The following is a 19,724-nucleotide window of genomic DNA, read 5'->3' on the forward strand; positions in this document are numbered from 1 at the left end:
CCCATTCTTACTTCACTTCATGTACTCCTCAAGGCAAAATCAGTACAGCCTCTCCTATGAACCAGAAAACAAGATACAAATCACAACAGGGTCCCATCTTACAAAGACTTGTAATTGATTCGATCAACCACAACTATGGAAAGCCAGCAACGTCAACATCTAAAATGCATGTTTGTTCAAGATATTTTCTAGATATGTTGTGTATTCAGTTCTATTCAATTTCTTGTGAATTCAGTGTGCTTTTCTTTGTTTGAAAAGAACATTGCGCATATTTCCTGAAGAAAAAATTATGGCATTGTTGGATTTCCATATAGTTGAGGTTGATCGGATCTATCGTAACTCTTTGTAAGATGGGCCCCAGGAGTGTCCCACAAAATGGGGGGTCGGGTGTACTTATTTCATGGTATTGCCTACATCATGCTTAAAACATATTTTACTGAATTACATTTACAGCACACTGAAGAATATGCCACACATAATAGAACTTACTTTGTAAGTGAGAGCATGTAAGTAGATACACATCTCATTGGGTTCAGGATCAGGCATTGGATTGCGACATTCCCGGCAGAGAGAAACGGCAAGTTTGTCAGTCTTCTCATCAATCAACCTCTCTTCATCACAGTCATCCTCGACTTTCAAATCAGACGTCCTCTTATCTTTACTATCAACATCTTTGGCTTCCGTCCCAGTATCATCATCGATGTCCTGTACAGGATCAGAAGACCTGTTCTTGCATTCTTCATCATTACTAGTCCTAATCCTGTCACAAGGCTCCACCATTTCTTCATTGCCCTTGACGATGCCCTTACCCGCATCTAAAACAACAGGAGGTTGTAGATCATTCCCATCCTTGCCCATATCATCCACATCATTGAGACATGTAAGTTCATTATTGGCACTTATACTTGCTGGAGAGGCATCCAATTGAGAACATTCTTGATGGCTATTGTTTTGCTTTCCTATGGCATTCTCCTGTTCATCAGTAGTTGAATTTGTTAATTGTTCTGGTTGACAAGGTTCCTCCGAGTCCTTTGAGCTTGGAATATCAGAAGTCTCATCATCTATTGAATCCTTGATAACATCCTTGAGAGTGTCCTTACTTGATTCCTGTGATCCCTGAGAGATGGTGTGTGTGGGACTCTTGGGTTTGTTGATGAGTGTCTGTAGTCTGGGAATATCAGATGTCTCATCATCTATTGAATCCTTGATAGCATCCTTGACAGCACCCTTACTTGATTCCTTTGATCCCTGAGAGATGGAGTGTGTGGGACTCTTGGGTTTGTTGATGAGTGTCTGTAGTCGTGCCTTCTCTAATGCCGAGTCTATCTCTATATCATGCTGTTCTATTAAGTCCTGCAGGAGCTACATGAAAAGAAATAGAAGTTTGTTGAGTGTAAAGATAAGATACAGGTAAGATGAAGATAATATAATAATAATAATGTTGTGACTTATAAAGCATCAAATCCATTCTTTTGAGAGTTCAGGGTGCATAGAGAGCTAAAAATCAAAACAGTTGTGAGAAGATTCTTAAAATTTTTCATGTCTTTAGCAAATTAAAAAATAAGAGCAATATGAGAGCATTTATTAGACAAAGTGACAATATAATGAAATAAAGATGAAGATAATAAAAGCTGGAGGTTAGATGAAAGAATCACGGTGGCTGTTCATTGACAATTTAAACTCCATCAATGGTCCACATGACACCTTATTTTCAAGATTTATCTTTCGAGTAAGAGTCACATTTGATGACTAAATCACAGAACCAAAAGTGAATAATCATAAATCTTTGAATTAATCTTTTAGTTTTATAGCAACATCGTGTGAACCTAACTACAGTGTGCATGAAGTCTACTTCTCACCTCTTCATCAGTGAGCTTCTTGTTTCCTCCTTTACCTTTACACTGACCCCAAACAGTGTTATTATAAAGAGGGTCGTTAACGATTGGAAAACCTAGGTACTGTAGATGAACACGGATCTGATGCATTCGACCAGTGTGAGGATAACCTAAGAGTGTATTGACAAAATAAAAGACATTAAACAAACTGGGATGTTCATTCCTTATCTTGATAAATTTAGATTCTGATTCATAAGTATTTAACAATGTATTTTTTTTCTTTTGTTATCCTGGATAACTTCCATTATCTTTCGCATATTGGAAAAGAGAAGAGGATAACCAGATATTGTTACAATACAAAAGTAGTTGACTTTCAATATTTCCCAATATATTGTTATATGAATTTATCGAAATCAACAAGAAAGACAAACTGTGTAAAGAACAAACTTTGAGCAAGTATTACATTATTCTCAGTAAATAACTCAGTGGGTATCTTTCTATCTTCAGAAGATAACACAAGAGCATAAAATATTCAATAATGATGATGATGATGACAATAATAATAATAATAATAAAAACAATAATGATAATAATAACAATAATAATGATAATAATAATTATCATAATGATAATAATAATGATGATGATAGTGATGATGATGATGATGACACTTATTTTCCTGTTTAGTTTAAGTAGACATTGGCAACCATGAGATGAGAAATGTAAGCATCTTAAAATATAGTCAATGAAAGAATAAACTCACATTTGACAATACTTGTTTCACCATCATAGCTGAGTCTTTCAAAGGTAGTCTTACAAGGTTTGCCATCCTCCTTCACTCTACAAACACCAATCTTGTGAGATACAATAAAGATTGGTTCTTCGCACACAACAGGAGTACTGTAGACAACAAACAAAACATAAATAATAAAATGGTAAAATAAATTATTTACAAAACAGGTTAAAATAAATTATTACCCTTTCAAACGATAAAATATTTTCCTACTGTATCAAATTTTATGAATCAGGAGTGTCATTCCCCTTTGACTTTGACATATTTGATTGTCACTCTATTATTTTTTTTAGGGGGGCCAAAAGAATGAATAAATGAATAAATATATCAAAGGAAATCATAAAAATCTCAGCAAAATCCAATAAAACAAAACTGTATCAGTGCAAAATCTACCCATCATATCAGCTTGTAGTATATTTACTGTATTTGTCAAATGTTATCTGACATTTTTCAAGATTTCACTAATTAAAAATTCTTTATCATGTTTTGGAAAAAAAAACATGGAAATGACATTTTCACAACAAATAACTGGATGTCTCTACCTTCAATTATACTAGATTTGTTTTAAATTTTCAAATAGTCTTATGTTCACTTTAAGTACAAACTTATTTCAAAATCAGCTTAATATGTCATATACTGCAATATGTAAATGTTATACACCATGTCACAAATTAAAGGAAATTACCTTGGAAACTCTCCCTGGGTTTTACAAACATAAGTCTTTTCTAGCTCCCTATCTCTGACATAAGCATCTAGGCGATGGGAAACCTCCAACGTTCTGAAATTGAGGAAGAATTGGGGGGAAAAAAGATGGAAATATTTTCAGGAAATTGAAGTCATTCAAGCAAAGTTAGAGCACCATTCCTCCAAAGTAGCATCTCTTACTTTGGATACAAGGGACCCTATTTTTAATTTAAATGTACTTAAATTCTGGTTTTATTCCTGTTGGAAATGGTTCCTAAGTTCCTTAGTCCTTACTAAAAATATTAAATTTTGCAAAAAATTCTAAACACAAGAGCAGATTGGTATAAGATAGATTTCATAAGGAAACGGAGATATGGAAAAATGATGATCAAATTCATCCCAAAAGAAAATGAAAGAACATTATATCATTATGGTCAAACAACTTAATAAAAAAATTAAACCAATGAATCATAGTTAACAAATGAATGAAGAAATAAATTGTTGAAATGATTTACATAAACAAAACTATAAAATATTGATGACCATCACAAACCTTGCAAAAAGAAGGATTCCTGATGTTAGTCTATCCAAACGATGAATTGCTGAGATTTAAATTGAAGATACAGAAACAGGGTGATATATTGTCAAAATCTTAGTAAAATTTAAAAACAGATGCATTAAGAAAATATAACATTCCATTATAGATGAATAAATGTTTAAGAACCCAAATACATTGTATCTTTCCCTTGAAAAGGTCCATTATAAAAAGCTTGATAATCACTCTCTGTTAGGGCTTACATTAAAAACAGTCCAAACACCCTCTGTTATTGCATTGGACGTATTAGAACTATTCCAAATATACAATGTGGAGGTCACTCTTACTGGTGGTTATTATCTGCAAATACTTACTATGAAGGCCTTTAAATCCATAATCTTTTCCCAGGATGAAGACTATGGTATTATGTCTGTATTTTCCACAAGGATGAACCTAGGATAAAATATAATTATTTAAAGAACTTTCACCATTTAAAAGGAATTGTGTATGATTTAATGGAGAAATATATGTTCAAACTCCATCAATATGTTAGTGTTTTATTGATTTTGTGAAAAGTGATCAACTGAAAGCTGTCAAATTGTAAATGTTTATTTCTCACTTACTTGGAAAGTAAAATGATTAAAAATATGTAATTATTGACATTTCCAGAAAAATGGGTTGACTGTCAGGAGCAGACTGTTGAGTTCATACCGGTATAGAGGATGGTTTATTGATGACAAGATATTCTTGTGTCTCTGCTATAACTTGGATTGGTTCTCCTGATACTGGTGGTTCATGTCTATGGACCTTGGACTGCATGAAATCATTGTTTTTCAGGATACGATCGGGTGATGCCTTGGCTTTGTTTACTCTGATCAGTCCCTCACGGATCGCCGTTTCCTGAATGTCATTATAAGCAAAATAGACATGTTTACTCAAGATATTATTTGTATATACAAGTACAACTATCGATCGATATAATCCAAGCAAGAGTAAATTAAAAAAGTTATTGCAACTCCAAATCTAAAACCCATTGACATCAAAACTGCTAGATTTTTTTTACATAGCAATTAGCATTGACAAAAATCAATGAAACTGGATTCCAAGGATTGTGGCTCAATAATCAATATGAAAATTATGAATGTTTATGATATCAAGACAGAGATTAAATGTGTATACAATGGAACCATTACCAAATACCAAGTCAGTCTAATATTGCTTCCCATGACAACCAGGTGAAGGAATTATTTTATTCCACTGTTCAAGAATGAATTAAAATCCTCTTCATTAGACTTCTCTTTCACATTGGGATATATTATTCTAAGTATGCATAAATGTACCTTTCAATGTTTTAAAATATCTGTGGATATTCAAGACCTGAGTTAACTGTGAACTACATATTGTGTTAACTTTCGATGGCAAACACATACTGTTCATGAGCATTTACAATAATGTTTTGACTCTCATTTACTGTATGATTTTAACTTAAGTGAATAAAAATAGAAAAGAAAAGTAGTGAAACGATTCATGATAAAATGATAAAATAGCGGATGAAATCGATAACTAATCTGATAAAATACTTACATAGTATTCAGCAGACTCTAATCTAAACTCTTTTTTGAAGACATCCAAAAGTTTGCTGCCAAACCACCTTCCTTTTGCATAACATTCAAACTTATAAACATACGGTTTGATCTTTCTCAATCCTATTAAAGAAAGAGGAAATATGAAAAATATATACATCAGCCTGATTTTGAAAAACATTCATTAAAAAATGAGTTAGCTTACTCAACTTCATCAATTTAAAAAAAAAAAAATTATGGTACTGAGTGAATTTTTCACTGGAATATTAAAGTACAATTGTAATGTGATATTTTACATATTTCATATTCTTAAAGGAGAATGAAACTCTTGGAGCAAGTTAGCTTTTGTGAAAGCAGAAAAATCAAAGAATAAGATCAACAAAAGTTTGAGTAAAATAGGACTAGCAATAGAAGAGTTATGAGCATTTGAATGTCGAGATCACTAATGCTATGGAGATCCTCCCATTGGCAATGCGACCAAGATCTATGATGTCACTGATGAACAACTCTCCCCTTTTGGACACTGAAAATATACCCCAAAACATCTCTTTTTGCTCATTCTAATCATATGACAAACGATTCATCAATGATATAATGTTGTGATACCTCTGTACTTGTCCTCTCATAAAGAGAACACCTCACCTTGTGATAGACTCTATAAAAGTGAGAATATAAGTGAAATAAGTACTTAAGTAATGAGGGAGTTGTACGTGTGTGACATCACAGATCTTGGTCGCATTGCCAATGGGAGGATCTACATGGCATAAGTGATCTCAATATTCAAATGCTCATAACTTTCTTATTATTCATTCAATCTTCCTCAAACTTTCAACAATATGTTTCTATGATTTTTCTCTTTGATATGGATTCAGCTGGTTTCAAGGGTTTCATTCTCCTTTAAGAAAGCTTCCTCTTATCACTGATTTAAAAAAAATCAAATTATAACTTTATAAAACATCAACAATATTAACATCACTAATATTTCAAAGAACGTACAAAGTCACTTGCAGTGTTATCATTATCATACATCTTGACAACCAAACTATCAAAGATTAATTTGAAGATAATTTCTGTCAAGAATAAATGAGAACATTCATGTAGGCCTCTAGTGGAAATGAGAATATAATTTTAAGACTAAAACTAAAACGATTTATAAATAAATAAATTACCATTTTCAAAGTAGTACTCAACATCCACAAACTGCCGCTCATGTGCAAATTTGGGGATCTTCTGTGGATGGTTTGAATACTGTGAAAATGGAAGCAAAATACAGGGAGATCTAACGTTAGGCCTGATTACAACATATGATTTGAACATTTGATTTTCTTATAAAGTAGAAATTTAATAAGAAACTTTTGGAAATAAAGTTTAATAAGTAGATCTTACCTCATTTTTATTTTTTGTTCTTTGATCGGTTCAAGTCTTTTAACCCAATTAATTTTTTAACAGACTTTCATAGTCTACCCAAAACAAGGTTATTTTTGTCAATTTTAGCAAAAAAAATGTAACTCAATTTTTTACCCAGTACGAGTTTTACTCTCCAATAAAAAAAACTTCAAAAAATATGTCTTATTCTGTGTTATATTTTGATTAAATTTTTAGCCTTTTGCTAGGCAAGTATGAATCTTACTCCATCTCCATTTCTTTTTTAGAATAATTAGATGAATTATTTTCAGTTTGGAGTCATTCTTTAAACTTTTAACTAACATTAAATCTAATAATAACAGCAAATTCCAGCCAAGGTCTACTAAAATCTTTTTTGGCCTAATTAGGGCTTAGTCTTTTTCACTTAACTTGTCTTTAGTCTTTTATTCATTTTTTATTTTTAAACATTGTCATTGTCGTTAAAAATAAAAGAAGTTCTCACTAATTTAGACTGAGATAGAACTTAAGAAATCAACAGTCATTGCCCATTATTACCTTTCTTTTTCTCTTTGGCATGTTGTAATGCTGATGAACGATATTTCTCACCACGGCCAGGCCGAAACAATTAATTGGAAATAAATTAACGTTAGGCCTGCAGTGTCCAACGGCAATGTCAACTTTTCCTTTGGAAGCCAACACCAGATGTCGCACGTGGGACCGAGGATGATGTTTTGCAAACCTGCCGGTGAGAACTCGGACTGATGATACAATAATACAATGTTCTCTGAATATGTCTTTAGTTGTGGCTCTAAATAACATTATATAAACCCTAGTAGCACTCTTTTCTCGTCATCACGCTTTAAAGATCAGAATTAGACTGTAAAACATCGAGTGCACATCACATCATTTCACAAGCATGGAGGTCGCCATCTTAATTCAGTGTGAAAGTTCGTTGACCCTAATGCAATGTTGGGTTGCATTGATGTAGTATATATCTACCATGGTTATATATCTCTATGATTGATATCCACCTCCAGCGGGTTGACCCAAACGGGAGGGGGAGGCCGGGGGGGGGGGTAGAAATAGGAACCGTGACTGATTACAAGGACTGATGTTGCCAAAATATAGGAATAGGAACCGTGACTGATTACAAGGACTGATGTTGCCAAAATATTCATCATCAAATTATTGGCCATATACCATACCCCCCCCCCCTCCCCCTCCAGATCAGATTAATTCTCTATTTTTTTCTTTTCTTTCTTCTTTCGTTCAGAAATAATTCCAATATGGGAGTTGTGATACACTTTGCGACATTTCTTCAATTTGTATCCTTGATTGGCCTATAACCATAGAAGTTTTTTTTTCTTTGCAATATTCTGCATGCCATATTAAATGAATAATTTGAAAAATAAATAAAATATGTATCAGTTCCAATGACCTCTTGGTAGGCCATATATTATGGATAGTAGTCTCTGTAAACAATATATCTAAAGATTTGTAATAACCTGCTCCGTGGGGGGGGGGTCTCAAAGCTAGAAAATTATCTTAACCCCTCTCCTTTCTCTTGCAAATTTAATCTCTCTCTTGCCCCTCCCCCACCCTTTCTCTCACCCCCCCCCCCTCTCTCTCTCTCTCTATTGACTGTCCCTCCATAGATCTGAAAATCACTGCAACTTAAGACAATTATTCAACAGAAAATATAAGTTCATGCAAACTTTAATATACTATACGAATGTTATCTTGGAAGCAAGAATGAAAATGGAGAATAGAAATGGGAAGGCAAATAAAATAACCCAGTTACTTTCCTTTTACGTTTTAATTCCTCATTCAATTTTGCAATTAATACATGGATTTTCAATACCACAGCCACAGGCAGAGAAACAAACGGGTGCAAAAATGTAACACAGATTGATAACAAGACCAGACAAAGATCGGACAGTTAGAAGTAAACTGTGATACGAACTCCCTGCAAGTAAATAAATAAGTAAATTAACAAATACACAAAAGAAATACAAATTATAGACCAATTACATTATGCAGCAAGTTGCAAGCACATTCCATGTTTCTTTCTTCACACATTGAAGTGGTCTCATAAGAAGCCAAGAAAATCTAAATCATCTGTATGATAACATTTTATATACTTCTCTTCTTACCGAATTACAGTTTGTGTAGAAGCATGAGTTCTTTCACAACCGTTGATGGCTTCTTCTTGCCTAATTTTAAGAGCAAAGAATGTTCATTAAGCTTGTATATGGACTTAGTTCCTATTTTTATTCTGATGGTTATGGAATAACCAATAAAGTTAAATACTAATTCCATCAAGTGACTCCATAGTATGTAGATGTATAAAATGGCTACAAAAAAGTATATATCCCAATTCTCAACACATTCATCTTAGTGGCTAAACAAAGTCAACATATAGGCCCGTATTCTCAAACGAGGTTTATGCGCACTTTGCCGCATTTGATTGGATTTAACTTTGTGTACGCGATGAAATAAGCGTAATTATGTTTTTAAAATCTGCATAGTCCATGGTTTTGTACCATGGTACATGTACAATTGAAACCTCTTTTGAGAATAAGGGCCATTATGTTTCTGGTCTTGCACAGATTAATTATAAGTTATCAATCAATAGTAGATCCACCAGTTTTTATTGTTTGATTTTTAGCTCCATGATTTAGCACAACAAAATGTATTCAATTGACAAAATAATATGAAATGATTTATAAAATGAAACTACTACCGGTATATCACTCTACATGTACTGTAGAAAGGTTTTTGAACAACAATGACAATGGGTAAAGTTGTCTTGCCATAGCTATCTTTATGAAAAAGGTTCTCAGTGATTTTAAGTATGGCACTGCTGATATTTGTGTTAAAAGTGTTAACTTACTTAAAGGATCTCCAGGACTGAATTCTTGCAATGAACTAGTATCAGGAAGAACACACCGATCAAATCAATTGCCCAACATCAGTGACAAGCCCCTACATGACCATCTCCATTTCACTTTAAAAGGGAATCCAGGAAGACATTGCACTTACAGAATGCAAATTCTAACACCATCTTTTAAGAAATCAAGTGCCAGTATTTACTCTTAGTTTAAAATGTACAAAGTTCTAGTAATTTGCTATTGATTTTTAATCTAATTTAAGCTAATTATTATACCATATTTTTATTTCATTTATGGCATCGAAATTGCCAACGCCAGCAAAATCATTGACCTTGATATCACAATTTGTCTCTATCCCGGTATCCCCAGGGGCTAGGGTTGATAAATGGGGATTTTCAGACTGTCAACACTGCCTGTCTGTGATATCCTATTGAACTATTCTGAAGACAACACTCAACACTGGCTATTAGTACAAAGTGCTGGAAAAGTACTGATGTTGCTAATGTTACACACCAACCCAATTTCAAGTATAGTGTAGCTGAGGTTAAAGCTTTTGCAACTTTCAACACCAACACTAGGAACAGTACCAATGTTCAACAATGTATCTGAAATTAACTGACGACTGTTTGCAGCTTACAGGCCAAGTCCACCCAAGAAAAATGTTGATTTGAATAAATAGAGAAAAATAAAACTAGCAGAACACTGAAAATTTCATCAAAATCGGATGAAAAATAAGAAAGTTATGACATTTTAAAATTTCATCTATTTTTCTCAAAACAGTTTAATGCACAATTCAGTGACATGTAAATGAGACAGTCGATGATGTCCTTTACTATTTCTTTTGTTTTTTATGGTTTGAATTATACAATATTTCATTTTTTACATATTTGACAATAAGGACCAACTTGACTGAACCATATAGTATCAAACAATGCTAGTTCCACAAGTTCAGGAAGGAATTAATCATTGTTTCATTTGACAAAAAAGAGAAAATTAGAATATTTCATATTTCATATAATAAAATACAACAGAAATAGTGAGTCAGTGGATGACGTTATCAGTCTCCTCATACATCTTGACATGTATTTTAAACTGCAGGGCGCCTTTGTAAAGCAGTTTTAAGAACTGAACAGGCCTACCCTGCAGTATAAAATAAATAAAACAAAATAAATAAATAAATAAATAAATAAATTTTCATACCAGCTAGGATGTGCATGTAACTGTTTTTTTTTAATCAAGCGAAACTTTAAAATGTCATTACTTTCTTATTTTACATCCGATTTTGATGAAATTTTCAGTGTTATGCTTGTTGGATTTTTCTATTTTTTATCAAATCAACTTTTTGTTGGGGTGGACTTGTCCTTTAAACTTATTGTTCAGCTTTGTGCAGCAAGATTTAAATTATGAATAAGACTCAAATGTGTACATAGTGTTTCAAAGTTCACATTTAATTTTAAACAATATTATTCTTTCGTAAATGACCTCCACACATATATTTCAAGTAATATCAGCCTTTTGTTTCCTGAATAAAATATCATGTAACAGTGATACTTGAAGAAGATTCATCCCACATCAGAAGTATACAATTCTGTTATGGTCAGCTTGAGCAGAATTACACAGATCTTTCTATTAACTGTCAGATCACTGATGATGAATGAAGATGTGATCTACACATTGTGATCTGATCTGGGGTGCAAGTTTGGCATTTGCACATTACAAGAGAGAACCCTGTATTTACAGTGGCAGATAAAAGGAATAAATCAATGTCAGCCAGGGCCACACCATTCTCTTTCCTCATCAATTTGTTGATCCTTTTGGTGACAAGGAGATCTCCTCTCTCACTGTAACATCCAGGGGGCCGTTTCATAAAGCTGTTCGTAAGTAAAGAGCGACTTTAAGAACTGGTGATACTTTCTTGTGGTAAATGATACCCACCATTAAATGTTCATTGGTGATTATTTAGCCGCTAGCGTGTAAGGAAGGTTCAACAGTCGTTCTTACAGTCGCCCTTAACGTACGAACAGCTTTATGAAACACCCACCATGTATTAGCTGAGCAGCTTGATTCAGTGATCATCTTCAACAATGTGGTTAGTTACCATCTGATGAAGATATCTTTGTGATCTGTTTTGTTCACTGACCATCTTCATCCATTACCATTTGTTTTCTTTGCCTGGTTAGCGACCATATCTGATGCACATACCTCTGTGATATATCTTATAATTTCAGTGATCGTCTTACCAACTTGTACATAATAACAAATTTACATTAACAGTTAAAAGATAAAGAAATCCTTCAATGTGATTGACTGGTAGTAAGCTTGTTATAGAAATTATGCATTTGTTATTTAAAGGTCAAGTCCACCCCAACAAAAAGTAGATTTGAATAAAAAGAGAAAAATCCACCAAGCATAACAATTAAAATTTCATCAAAATTGGATGTAAAATAAGAAATTTATGACATTTTAAAGTTTCGCTTAATTTCACAAAAATAGTTATATGCACATCCTGGCTGGTATGCAAATGAAAAGACTATGACGTCATCCACTCACTATTTCTCTTGTATTTTATTATATGAAATATGAAATATTCTAATTTTCTCCTCATTGTCAAGTGATACAACGATTAATTCCTCCCTGAACAGATGGAATTAGCATTGTTAAATACTATATGGTTCAGTCAAGTTGGTCCTTATTGTTAAATCTATAAAAAATTGAAATATTGTATAATTCAAACAATAAAAAACAAAAGAAATAGTGAGTGATGGACATCATCGACTGACTCACCTAGTTCTGCATATCACTGTTTTGTGAAAAATAAGCGAAACTTTAACATGTCATAACTTTCTTATTTTACATCCAATTTTGATGAAATTTTCAGCACTATGCTTGTTTGATTTTTCTCTATTTATTCAAGTCAGCATTTTCCTAGGGTGGACTTGACCTTTAAATAAGTCTAAGGTATGAAATGGGACCATGATATCTATCTTGTTCAGTGATCATCTTCATCCATTGCCGTTATTTTTTTATTCTCTTAGGTTAGCTACCATATATGTGATGTAGGCCTATATTCAATTCATATCTTACATAATCTATCGTTCCATGACCATCTTCATCAATTACTGTTGTTTTATTTTCATGCGGTTAGCTACCATATCAGATTTATACATGCGTCTTGTTATCAACATCAATCTTGTTGAGTGATCTTATTCATCCATTGCTGCTCGTTTCCTTTTCCTGTGGTGAGCTACCAATATCTGATTGATTTATATGCACATCTTTCATAATCTATCTTGTTCCATGACCACCTCCATCCATCACTGCTTGTTTTCTTTTCTTGTGGTTAGCTACCATATCAGATGTATATCTTGTTATCTACAACTATCTTGTTCATTGATCATCTTCATCCATTGCTGCTCGTTTTCTCTTCCTGTGGTTAGCTACCATATCTGACGTACAGATCTTTGTGATCTGTCTCGTCTCCCAGCTCTGAAAACTCCTAAGACTAGCCTGTCCAGCTCGGTAGATAGACCTCTCTGATTCATCCATCTTGCTTGTTAGGCGGTTATTATCCTCATGAGATGCATTCTGTGAGCCATCCATTACCTTGCGGAAACGATTAATGTAGGTCTGTGGAAAATACAACAATTATATAGAAATCTGGATCAGATACGTGCAGTGATTTGAAGTTTGTAAATGCAGTAGGCCCTACTTAAAAATGAGTAGAAAATTTTCATTACAAAAACAAAATTGTTTTAATCTTAAAACTAAGAATAATGATCCACAATGCAACTAGCTGTAGTTTAGCAAGTAGCGCTTGGACCTATATCAAAACCATACATTATTCTGAATACCACAAGCAGATTTTCGACATTATCATATTTTTTTCGGAGTCATACCAGGGCAGTGTTTCCCAAAATTTCCAGAATTTCTGTAAATTTTGATTTTTTTTTCCTGGAAAGGTTCGGGAAATGAAAACTCCAGGAAATTCCGGCTTGGGAAATCCAAAAATTAAAATTAATTAAACAACAATTAAACATAGCAACTTTTAATATTCATATAATATCTAAAGAATTTTTACCTCGATATATTGACTTTATTGTGTAGCTCAAAATTTTCTGTTTGTGCTCTGCACTTTCATTTAGTCATTTTGTTCCTATCCTATTTTTAAAGAGGGCATGGTCACTTGGACCAACTTGTTTAGGCTCATTCAATTGCCCAATTTTTGTTTAAAAATCAAACTTGAAAGTTCCAGGATATGTCTTTGAATTTCAGGAAATTTATTTTGGGATTCAGTTTCGGGAAATCTTTGGAAATACTTTAGGGGCTAAATCATATTCTAATTTCACACACATGCACAGTAGTTCACAAGACTATAGTCATGACATTTTTTTTCTCACTTTTTCATATCATATCATATCATACTCATAGTATCATAGTCTCAGACTCTCAGAGTCATACTATACTAGACAGTAGGCCTATAGATTTTGTTATTGTCTAACTAACGTTAAATCATAAATGATCTATTCACTAATCATTCTCACCTCAATCAATGACTTTGCGATGTCTTCGGATTCTGGGAAATCAAAACTGAGAATTTTAGTTCCAAAAGCGTAGAAGTAGGGGCCCATTTTATGTAAATCGACGATGTTTGCATCAGCACTCATTATCTCTCGGTAGGAGCCGCGAAAATACTTGGGCGGTTCAACGCTTACAAGAGGCCTGCGCCGCCCGAGGAGCCCGGTGACCAGCCAGTAGGGAAGATCCATTTTCGTACCAACTCGTATGTTTTCACCATCTGAACCAGGATTCAAAAAACCAAGTCGATGCAATGGTAGTTCAACCTTACAAGGTATCTTTTCATGAGTCGCAAGAATGTCGTTTATATCATAGTAATTATCTGAATTACTGCTGTATCGTGAATAAGTCAACGAAGATGCCATTCTCTTTGAGTTTTCAGAGTTTGAATTCCCGCATATCCAAAATAATAGAGGTTGAGCGCCATCTAGGGTCAAAATCAAGAGAATAAAATCTGAAAGCTTATCCACCACTATTATGGTCAAAGGATAATGAAACCCTGATGAGAAGTTTTGAAAGCACAAAAAATGGGTTTGAGTAAAATTGGACACACAATAAGAAAGAATTATGAGCGTTTGATTGTTGACCGGATTGTTTGAAAAATTAAAGGGGTACTCCCAGTGCCCCTGGGAACGATTGTGGGGGTGCTGAAGTGAAAGGGGGGGAAACTGAAGGTTGTTTTTGTACAGAGAAATTCGACAATAAAAAAGGAGGTATACTACAAAACGGAGGAGCTTTCGGTCCCAAGAAATTTGACTAGCCATTTTTTTTTTATTAAAGTGATTTCGGGATGCTTCAGCTCCCCCGCTCATAAGGGCCATGGATACTCAAGGCTGAAAATAATATTTGAACAGATAAAGAAAAATCAGGTGCTTATATAATTTATGTTTCATTTCAAATTCTTGATTGTGTTTGGATTGATTTAATGGCATTATGGGCATGCAATGCAAGATATTTCTTGATTTTGTGTATGATTGTGTGTAAACGCGTTTCATAATTATGATTTTAATGTATGATAATATGCTTACTTTATAGATTTTTTGAGAGTGTATTTGATATCAGGTGTTCTCATTTTCATATGAATTTGTTACCCCCTATTTTGTTCACCTAATATGAAGGTTTTATTCAGCTTGGGTCGGCTGTATTTGGCAGTTAATGATACGCGTACCGCCTTGACCGAACTGTGCGAAGTCTGTGTGGTAGAGATAGGCCGGGCCGTAAACACTACTTCTTGGGGGTGCATAAATTGCCCTAATTAAGTTTATAAATTGTGACAAAATAGAATCACTGTAATTTGTTTATGATATTGACTGTGGTACGACATAAGGATAACGGAGCAGCTTCTGTTTATGTTAAGATATAGACATATAAGGAAATGTTTTCTTCTGACCAAAAAGTGAGAATAATTTTCTCTGATTCTGTACTCCTTCCCTCGATGTACTCCCGAGTTCAGGTTCAGTTGTCTTAGCGACGCGTTGTTTACTACTGCGCGCATTGTGTGTGTACGTGATTATTGCATAGAAAGGTATTCGGCGTATTGTGTGGTGTATACACCGTTCATGCGCTGCACGTATACGTATATGCACCGGTATGCACACATTATTCATCCCTGGATTTGGCTTCTTAAAACGAGACAAGCATGATTTAACGTGAAAATTGACGGAGCTAAATATTAATCAATCAATATGAATTTTATATGTATGAAAAGCTTACATGTTACATATCCCTGTCTGGGAACGAGGATTTCCAAATCTAACGCAAAACGCGCTGCTGCCAGGTTGAACATCGTATACCAAAATCCAATCGAGCACAGTGCGACCAATTAATGGATATTGTGCATGCTAAGAACAAAAAAGTTAATTGCATTGTAAAGTTTAACCTAGAAGTGACGATTTTTTTTTTTCAAGAATGGGCATGATTTTACATGTAATGAAAAGGAAATGTTCTCTTCTTCTTCTTATATCTAGGACGAGGATATTGTACCCCCTTTCAATTTTTGATAGGAGAGGAAAGAGTATAAAGAGTTGATAGGCATACTAAAATAGACAATCGTGCGCAGTGCGACTAATCAATTAACGTAGATTATGCGTGATAAATACAAAAAAAGTTCATTGGATTGTAAAGTTTGACCTAAAAAACACGGCGGTTTTTTTCAACCAATTAGGTTGAACCTTATATCACAAGAAAGAGTTACAACCTGTCTATCTGATAGTCGTTGAACTGAGACATTTTGACACGAAAGTCAGACGCTGTAAGAGAAGATCGAGCCCAAAACAGTGCAAAAAGTGCTTCTCTCACACAAAAACACGAGAAACTGTGTATTTTCAGTCAAAAAAACACGGTTGTTTTTTTAATCAGAATATAAAATGACAGATATCATGAGATGAAGAACAAGTCTAAGATTAAGAAACCGTTTGAACCCGTGAAAAATCTCGAGCGGTTTTTGAGATATGAGTTAAAAGAGCCGAAAATTGGTCTATTTTGTCAAGTTTTTGACGCCGGAATAGGGGATTTGCCACGGTGCGCGCGTTAAGTGAACACAACAAATTCATATGTAATTTTTGTAATATGTATAATTGTCAACCATTTTATCTGTAGGCCTATAATCCAACCTTGTAGAATATACAATACGGTTGCAATCAAAGATTGAATAAAATGCACAAAACACTGAAAATTGATAAAAATCGGACAAATAACAATTATGATACTTTAAAGATTTGCATTATTTCGGTGAAACAGTTCTATGCAAGCCTTCATGATTATTCTTGAGTAAAGTAATGAGTAAGCTATGAGTAAAGTAATGATGGGCCCACTTGTTCTTTTGTAGTTTTATTACAAGTCGTGCAATTATGTTCAGTCAAATTTCCCCCTCAAAGAACTAAAAAAATGGGATTGGTAACATGTATAATGCATTGGATATTCATTTCTGCAGCTTATTTTTATAAGCAAAAAGAGAGACATATGATATCACCCATACATGTTTTTTTTAAATGAAGTAATTGTGACTTCCTGTAATAAGAAAAAAGAAAGTGTGGATGTCATCAGCCCACATTATAAATATTCATGACAACGTGCATAAATAACATGTTTTCACAAAATGATGCTTAACTTTATAATTCAATAACTTCGTTATTTGTCATCAGATTTTGAAAAAAATTTAGACATTTAATTTGCTCGATGAATTTTACTCTATTTACTTAGATATGACCATTATCAGCCCAGCTGAGTACCCGTTTAACGGGCTTGGCGATATTTTAAATAATGACCAAACTTTGTAGAAATGGGAGTGTCCATTATAGAGACGCTCTAGTAGCGTAATAAGCCAAAACAAGTTGAGGGGGACAACAATTTTTTAAAGTCATATCAGCTCCAGTAGACCTAGTCTGCTATGCAGACTCCTTGAATCAGCTGTGATACACACACTGCAGATGTGGGTCTACAGTAAGTTGTAGACTAGATCACCCAGGAAGAAGTTAAAAACAAAGATAACGATACCTGTAAATCTGGAGAACTATTTCCAAAGCTCTGTCTTGAAGGATCTCTTTCTGAATTCAGGTCTTAAGCATTATATCCAGTTTCATCAAAGTAATTAGATAAGAATTACTCATCATTACAAATTGCATTATATTTAGTGAAAAGCATCACAATATAATTATATATAAATACCAAATTCTGTATATATAGGCCTATACATCATGTACATGAAAATTGAATGATAATATATAAACCTGGATTGGTGATGTATTCCAAATGATTCATGATATAGTATCATTGTATATACAGAGGCGTCGATCCTGGGGGGGGGGGGCAGGGGGGCGATCGCCCCACCAATGAAAATGTTGGGGGGGGGGCAAACATATTGTTTTGCCCCCCCCCCCCAATGATTCCGCATGTGCAAAAATAAAATAAGATGATAATGTTACACAGAAATCAGCAAGCGAGATTGAGCTACACAACTCGATCGTTCTTTATTTAAAATCATGCTCAAATTGTCCGCTTTTCAGATTGGAATATAAAAATTTTCAGCTCGCGCTTCGCGCTCGCATCATTTCTGTAGCAAAATCCCATACTTTTCATGATTAAATAAGCCAGTTCGTAGTTCCTTTCGGCGCATGATCAAAAGATTCTACGCATGATCAGAGGAAGGTCATTTGTACAAAAGTGACATGGTGGTTTAAAATCTAATGAGATAAGCACCAACTTTGATGTCTTGATTATTCATGTATTCTTTTGAATTGTGTTTTTCATTTACATCCACAAAAAACAACAACGCGTCCACGAACGACTGGTATTTCACAGTTTGCCAAGTACATTGTGCAACATGATGTGATATGCATTCAAAGTAGGAATGCGACAAGTACCTTCATAAAGTGTTCATTGGTGTGCTATTCTAGTCACCTGGTCTATTCAATTTCTTCATCCTGCTATCATTAAGGCAAGCTTACGTAATATCTTGCTTTGAAATCTGCCTATCATAATAAAAGAAATGAAAGGTCATTTGACCAAAATTGTCCATGAGGTAACTACGAACTGGTCTATAGGTGAATAGAATGTCCCGTTTTCAGTTCTCAACCTCAAAAGAACACCCGCTTCGATTTGCAATAATCTTTTGTTGGATATAATCTTGTTCTTTATTAAAAACGTCCGTTAAACTGTCATTTTTTTTCAGATCGAAATATCAAAATTTTAAGCTCGCGCTTCGCGCTCGCATCTATTGTTTTTTTTAGATACCCATCTTAATCATTGGTACCAAAAATGCTCAGAATATCAAGTTTTCTGGTCAGAATATAAAGAAATTTCAGCTCGCATTATCTGTGTAGTGAGATATGTATATCCTCCTCATGAGTTACTACAAACAGTCCGACTAAACAGGCACCTTTTTCCTGTTTTCAGGTCAGTATACTAAAAAAATTCAGCTCGCGCTCGCATTAATTTGTTGGTGAGATATGTGTCTCTATCTCATGAGTCATATATAAATAAATAAACATATTTTATATATGCATATGTGTGTGTGAGTTTGTTTGTTTTGTGTGATCGAGCGCTTTTGGAAAGTTGATTCATGATTTTGCCCCCCCCCCCAATCTGAAAAAAGGATCGACGCCCCTGTGTATATATATATAGTAAAAAATAACTTGTATCTCAATTGATATACATAAGTATTGGCCTCATCGCAATGAAAGGGTTAGTTCACGAGATTTTGAAATCGCACATAACATGCATAATTTGTGTTACTTTTTGCTTGTTTCTTTCTTTAATAAGTTTTTCAATCTCTCTCTATGTTTTAGAAAGATTATATGTTAAAATTGATGTATATTTTCTGTTATAATGAGATATGTTTAAGTGGACTTCAGGGGGATGGGGGGGGGGGGGGCAAATTTCCGATTAGCTGTTGTGAAAACACTTTTCTTTCCTTAACATTTCATGAAAACTATGAAAATGTGCAAATGTGAGATGTGCACCAAA

The 19,724-nt window shown here is 34.0% G+C and overlaps 2 protein-coding genes across 2 annotated transcripts in view; both read right to left on the reverse strand.

Annotated features, from left to right (window-relative positions):
• The window catches only part of LOC129254498 (pseudouridylate synthase RPUSD2-like), a 10,486-nt gene extending 2,705 nt beyond the window's left edge, over positions 1–7,781 (reverse strand). The window contains exons 1-10 of the mRNA XM_064114348.1: positions 7,351–7,781; positions 6,600–6,678; positions 5,432–5,553; positions 4,559–4,747; positions 4,222–4,300; positions 3,866–3,914; positions 3,314–3,406; positions 2,599–2,735; positions 1,860–2,005; positions 490–1,362 (exon numbers count right to left, since the gene is read on the reverse strand). Of these exons, the coding sequence (XP_063970418.1) occupies positions 490–1,362; positions 1,860–2,005; positions 2,599–2,735; positions 3,314–3,406; positions 3,866–3,914; positions 4,222–4,300; positions 4,559–4,747; positions 5,432–5,553; positions 6,600–6,678; positions 7,351–7,614 (2,031 nt within the window). The 5' untranslated portion in view covers positions 7,615–7,781. The remainder of the gene's footprint in view (positions 1–489; positions 1,363–1,859; positions 2,006–2,598; positions 2,736–3,313; positions 3,407–3,865; positions 3,915–4,221; positions 4,301–4,558; positions 4,748–5,431; positions 5,554–6,599; positions 6,679–7,350) is intronic.
• A 3,332-nt stretch (positions 7,782–11,113) lies between these two features.
• Positions 11,114–14,663, reverse strand: LOC129254494 (DNA replication complex GINS protein PSF3-like). The gene is made up of 2 exons (XM_054892958.2): positions 14,228–14,663; positions 11,114–13,313 (listed from the first exon to the last, which is right to left on the reverse strand). The coding sequence occupies exons 1-2, from the start codon at positions 14,624–14,626 to the stop codon at positions 13,074–13,076; spliced, it is 639 nt and encodes a 212-aa protein (XP_054748933.2). The 5' UTR covers positions 14,627–14,663; the 3' UTR covers positions 11,114–13,073.
• Between the last annotated feature and the right edge of the window lie 5,061 nt (positions 14,664–19,724).

This window comes from Lytechinus pictus, chromosome 2 (assembly GCF_037042905.1).
Source record: "Lytechinus pictus isolate F3 Inbred chromosome 2, Lp3.0, whole genome shotgun sequence".
Classification (NCBI taxonomy): domain Eukaryota; kingdom Metazoa; phylum Echinodermata; class Echinoidea; order Temnopleuroida; family Toxopneustidae; genus Lytechinus; species Lytechinus pictus.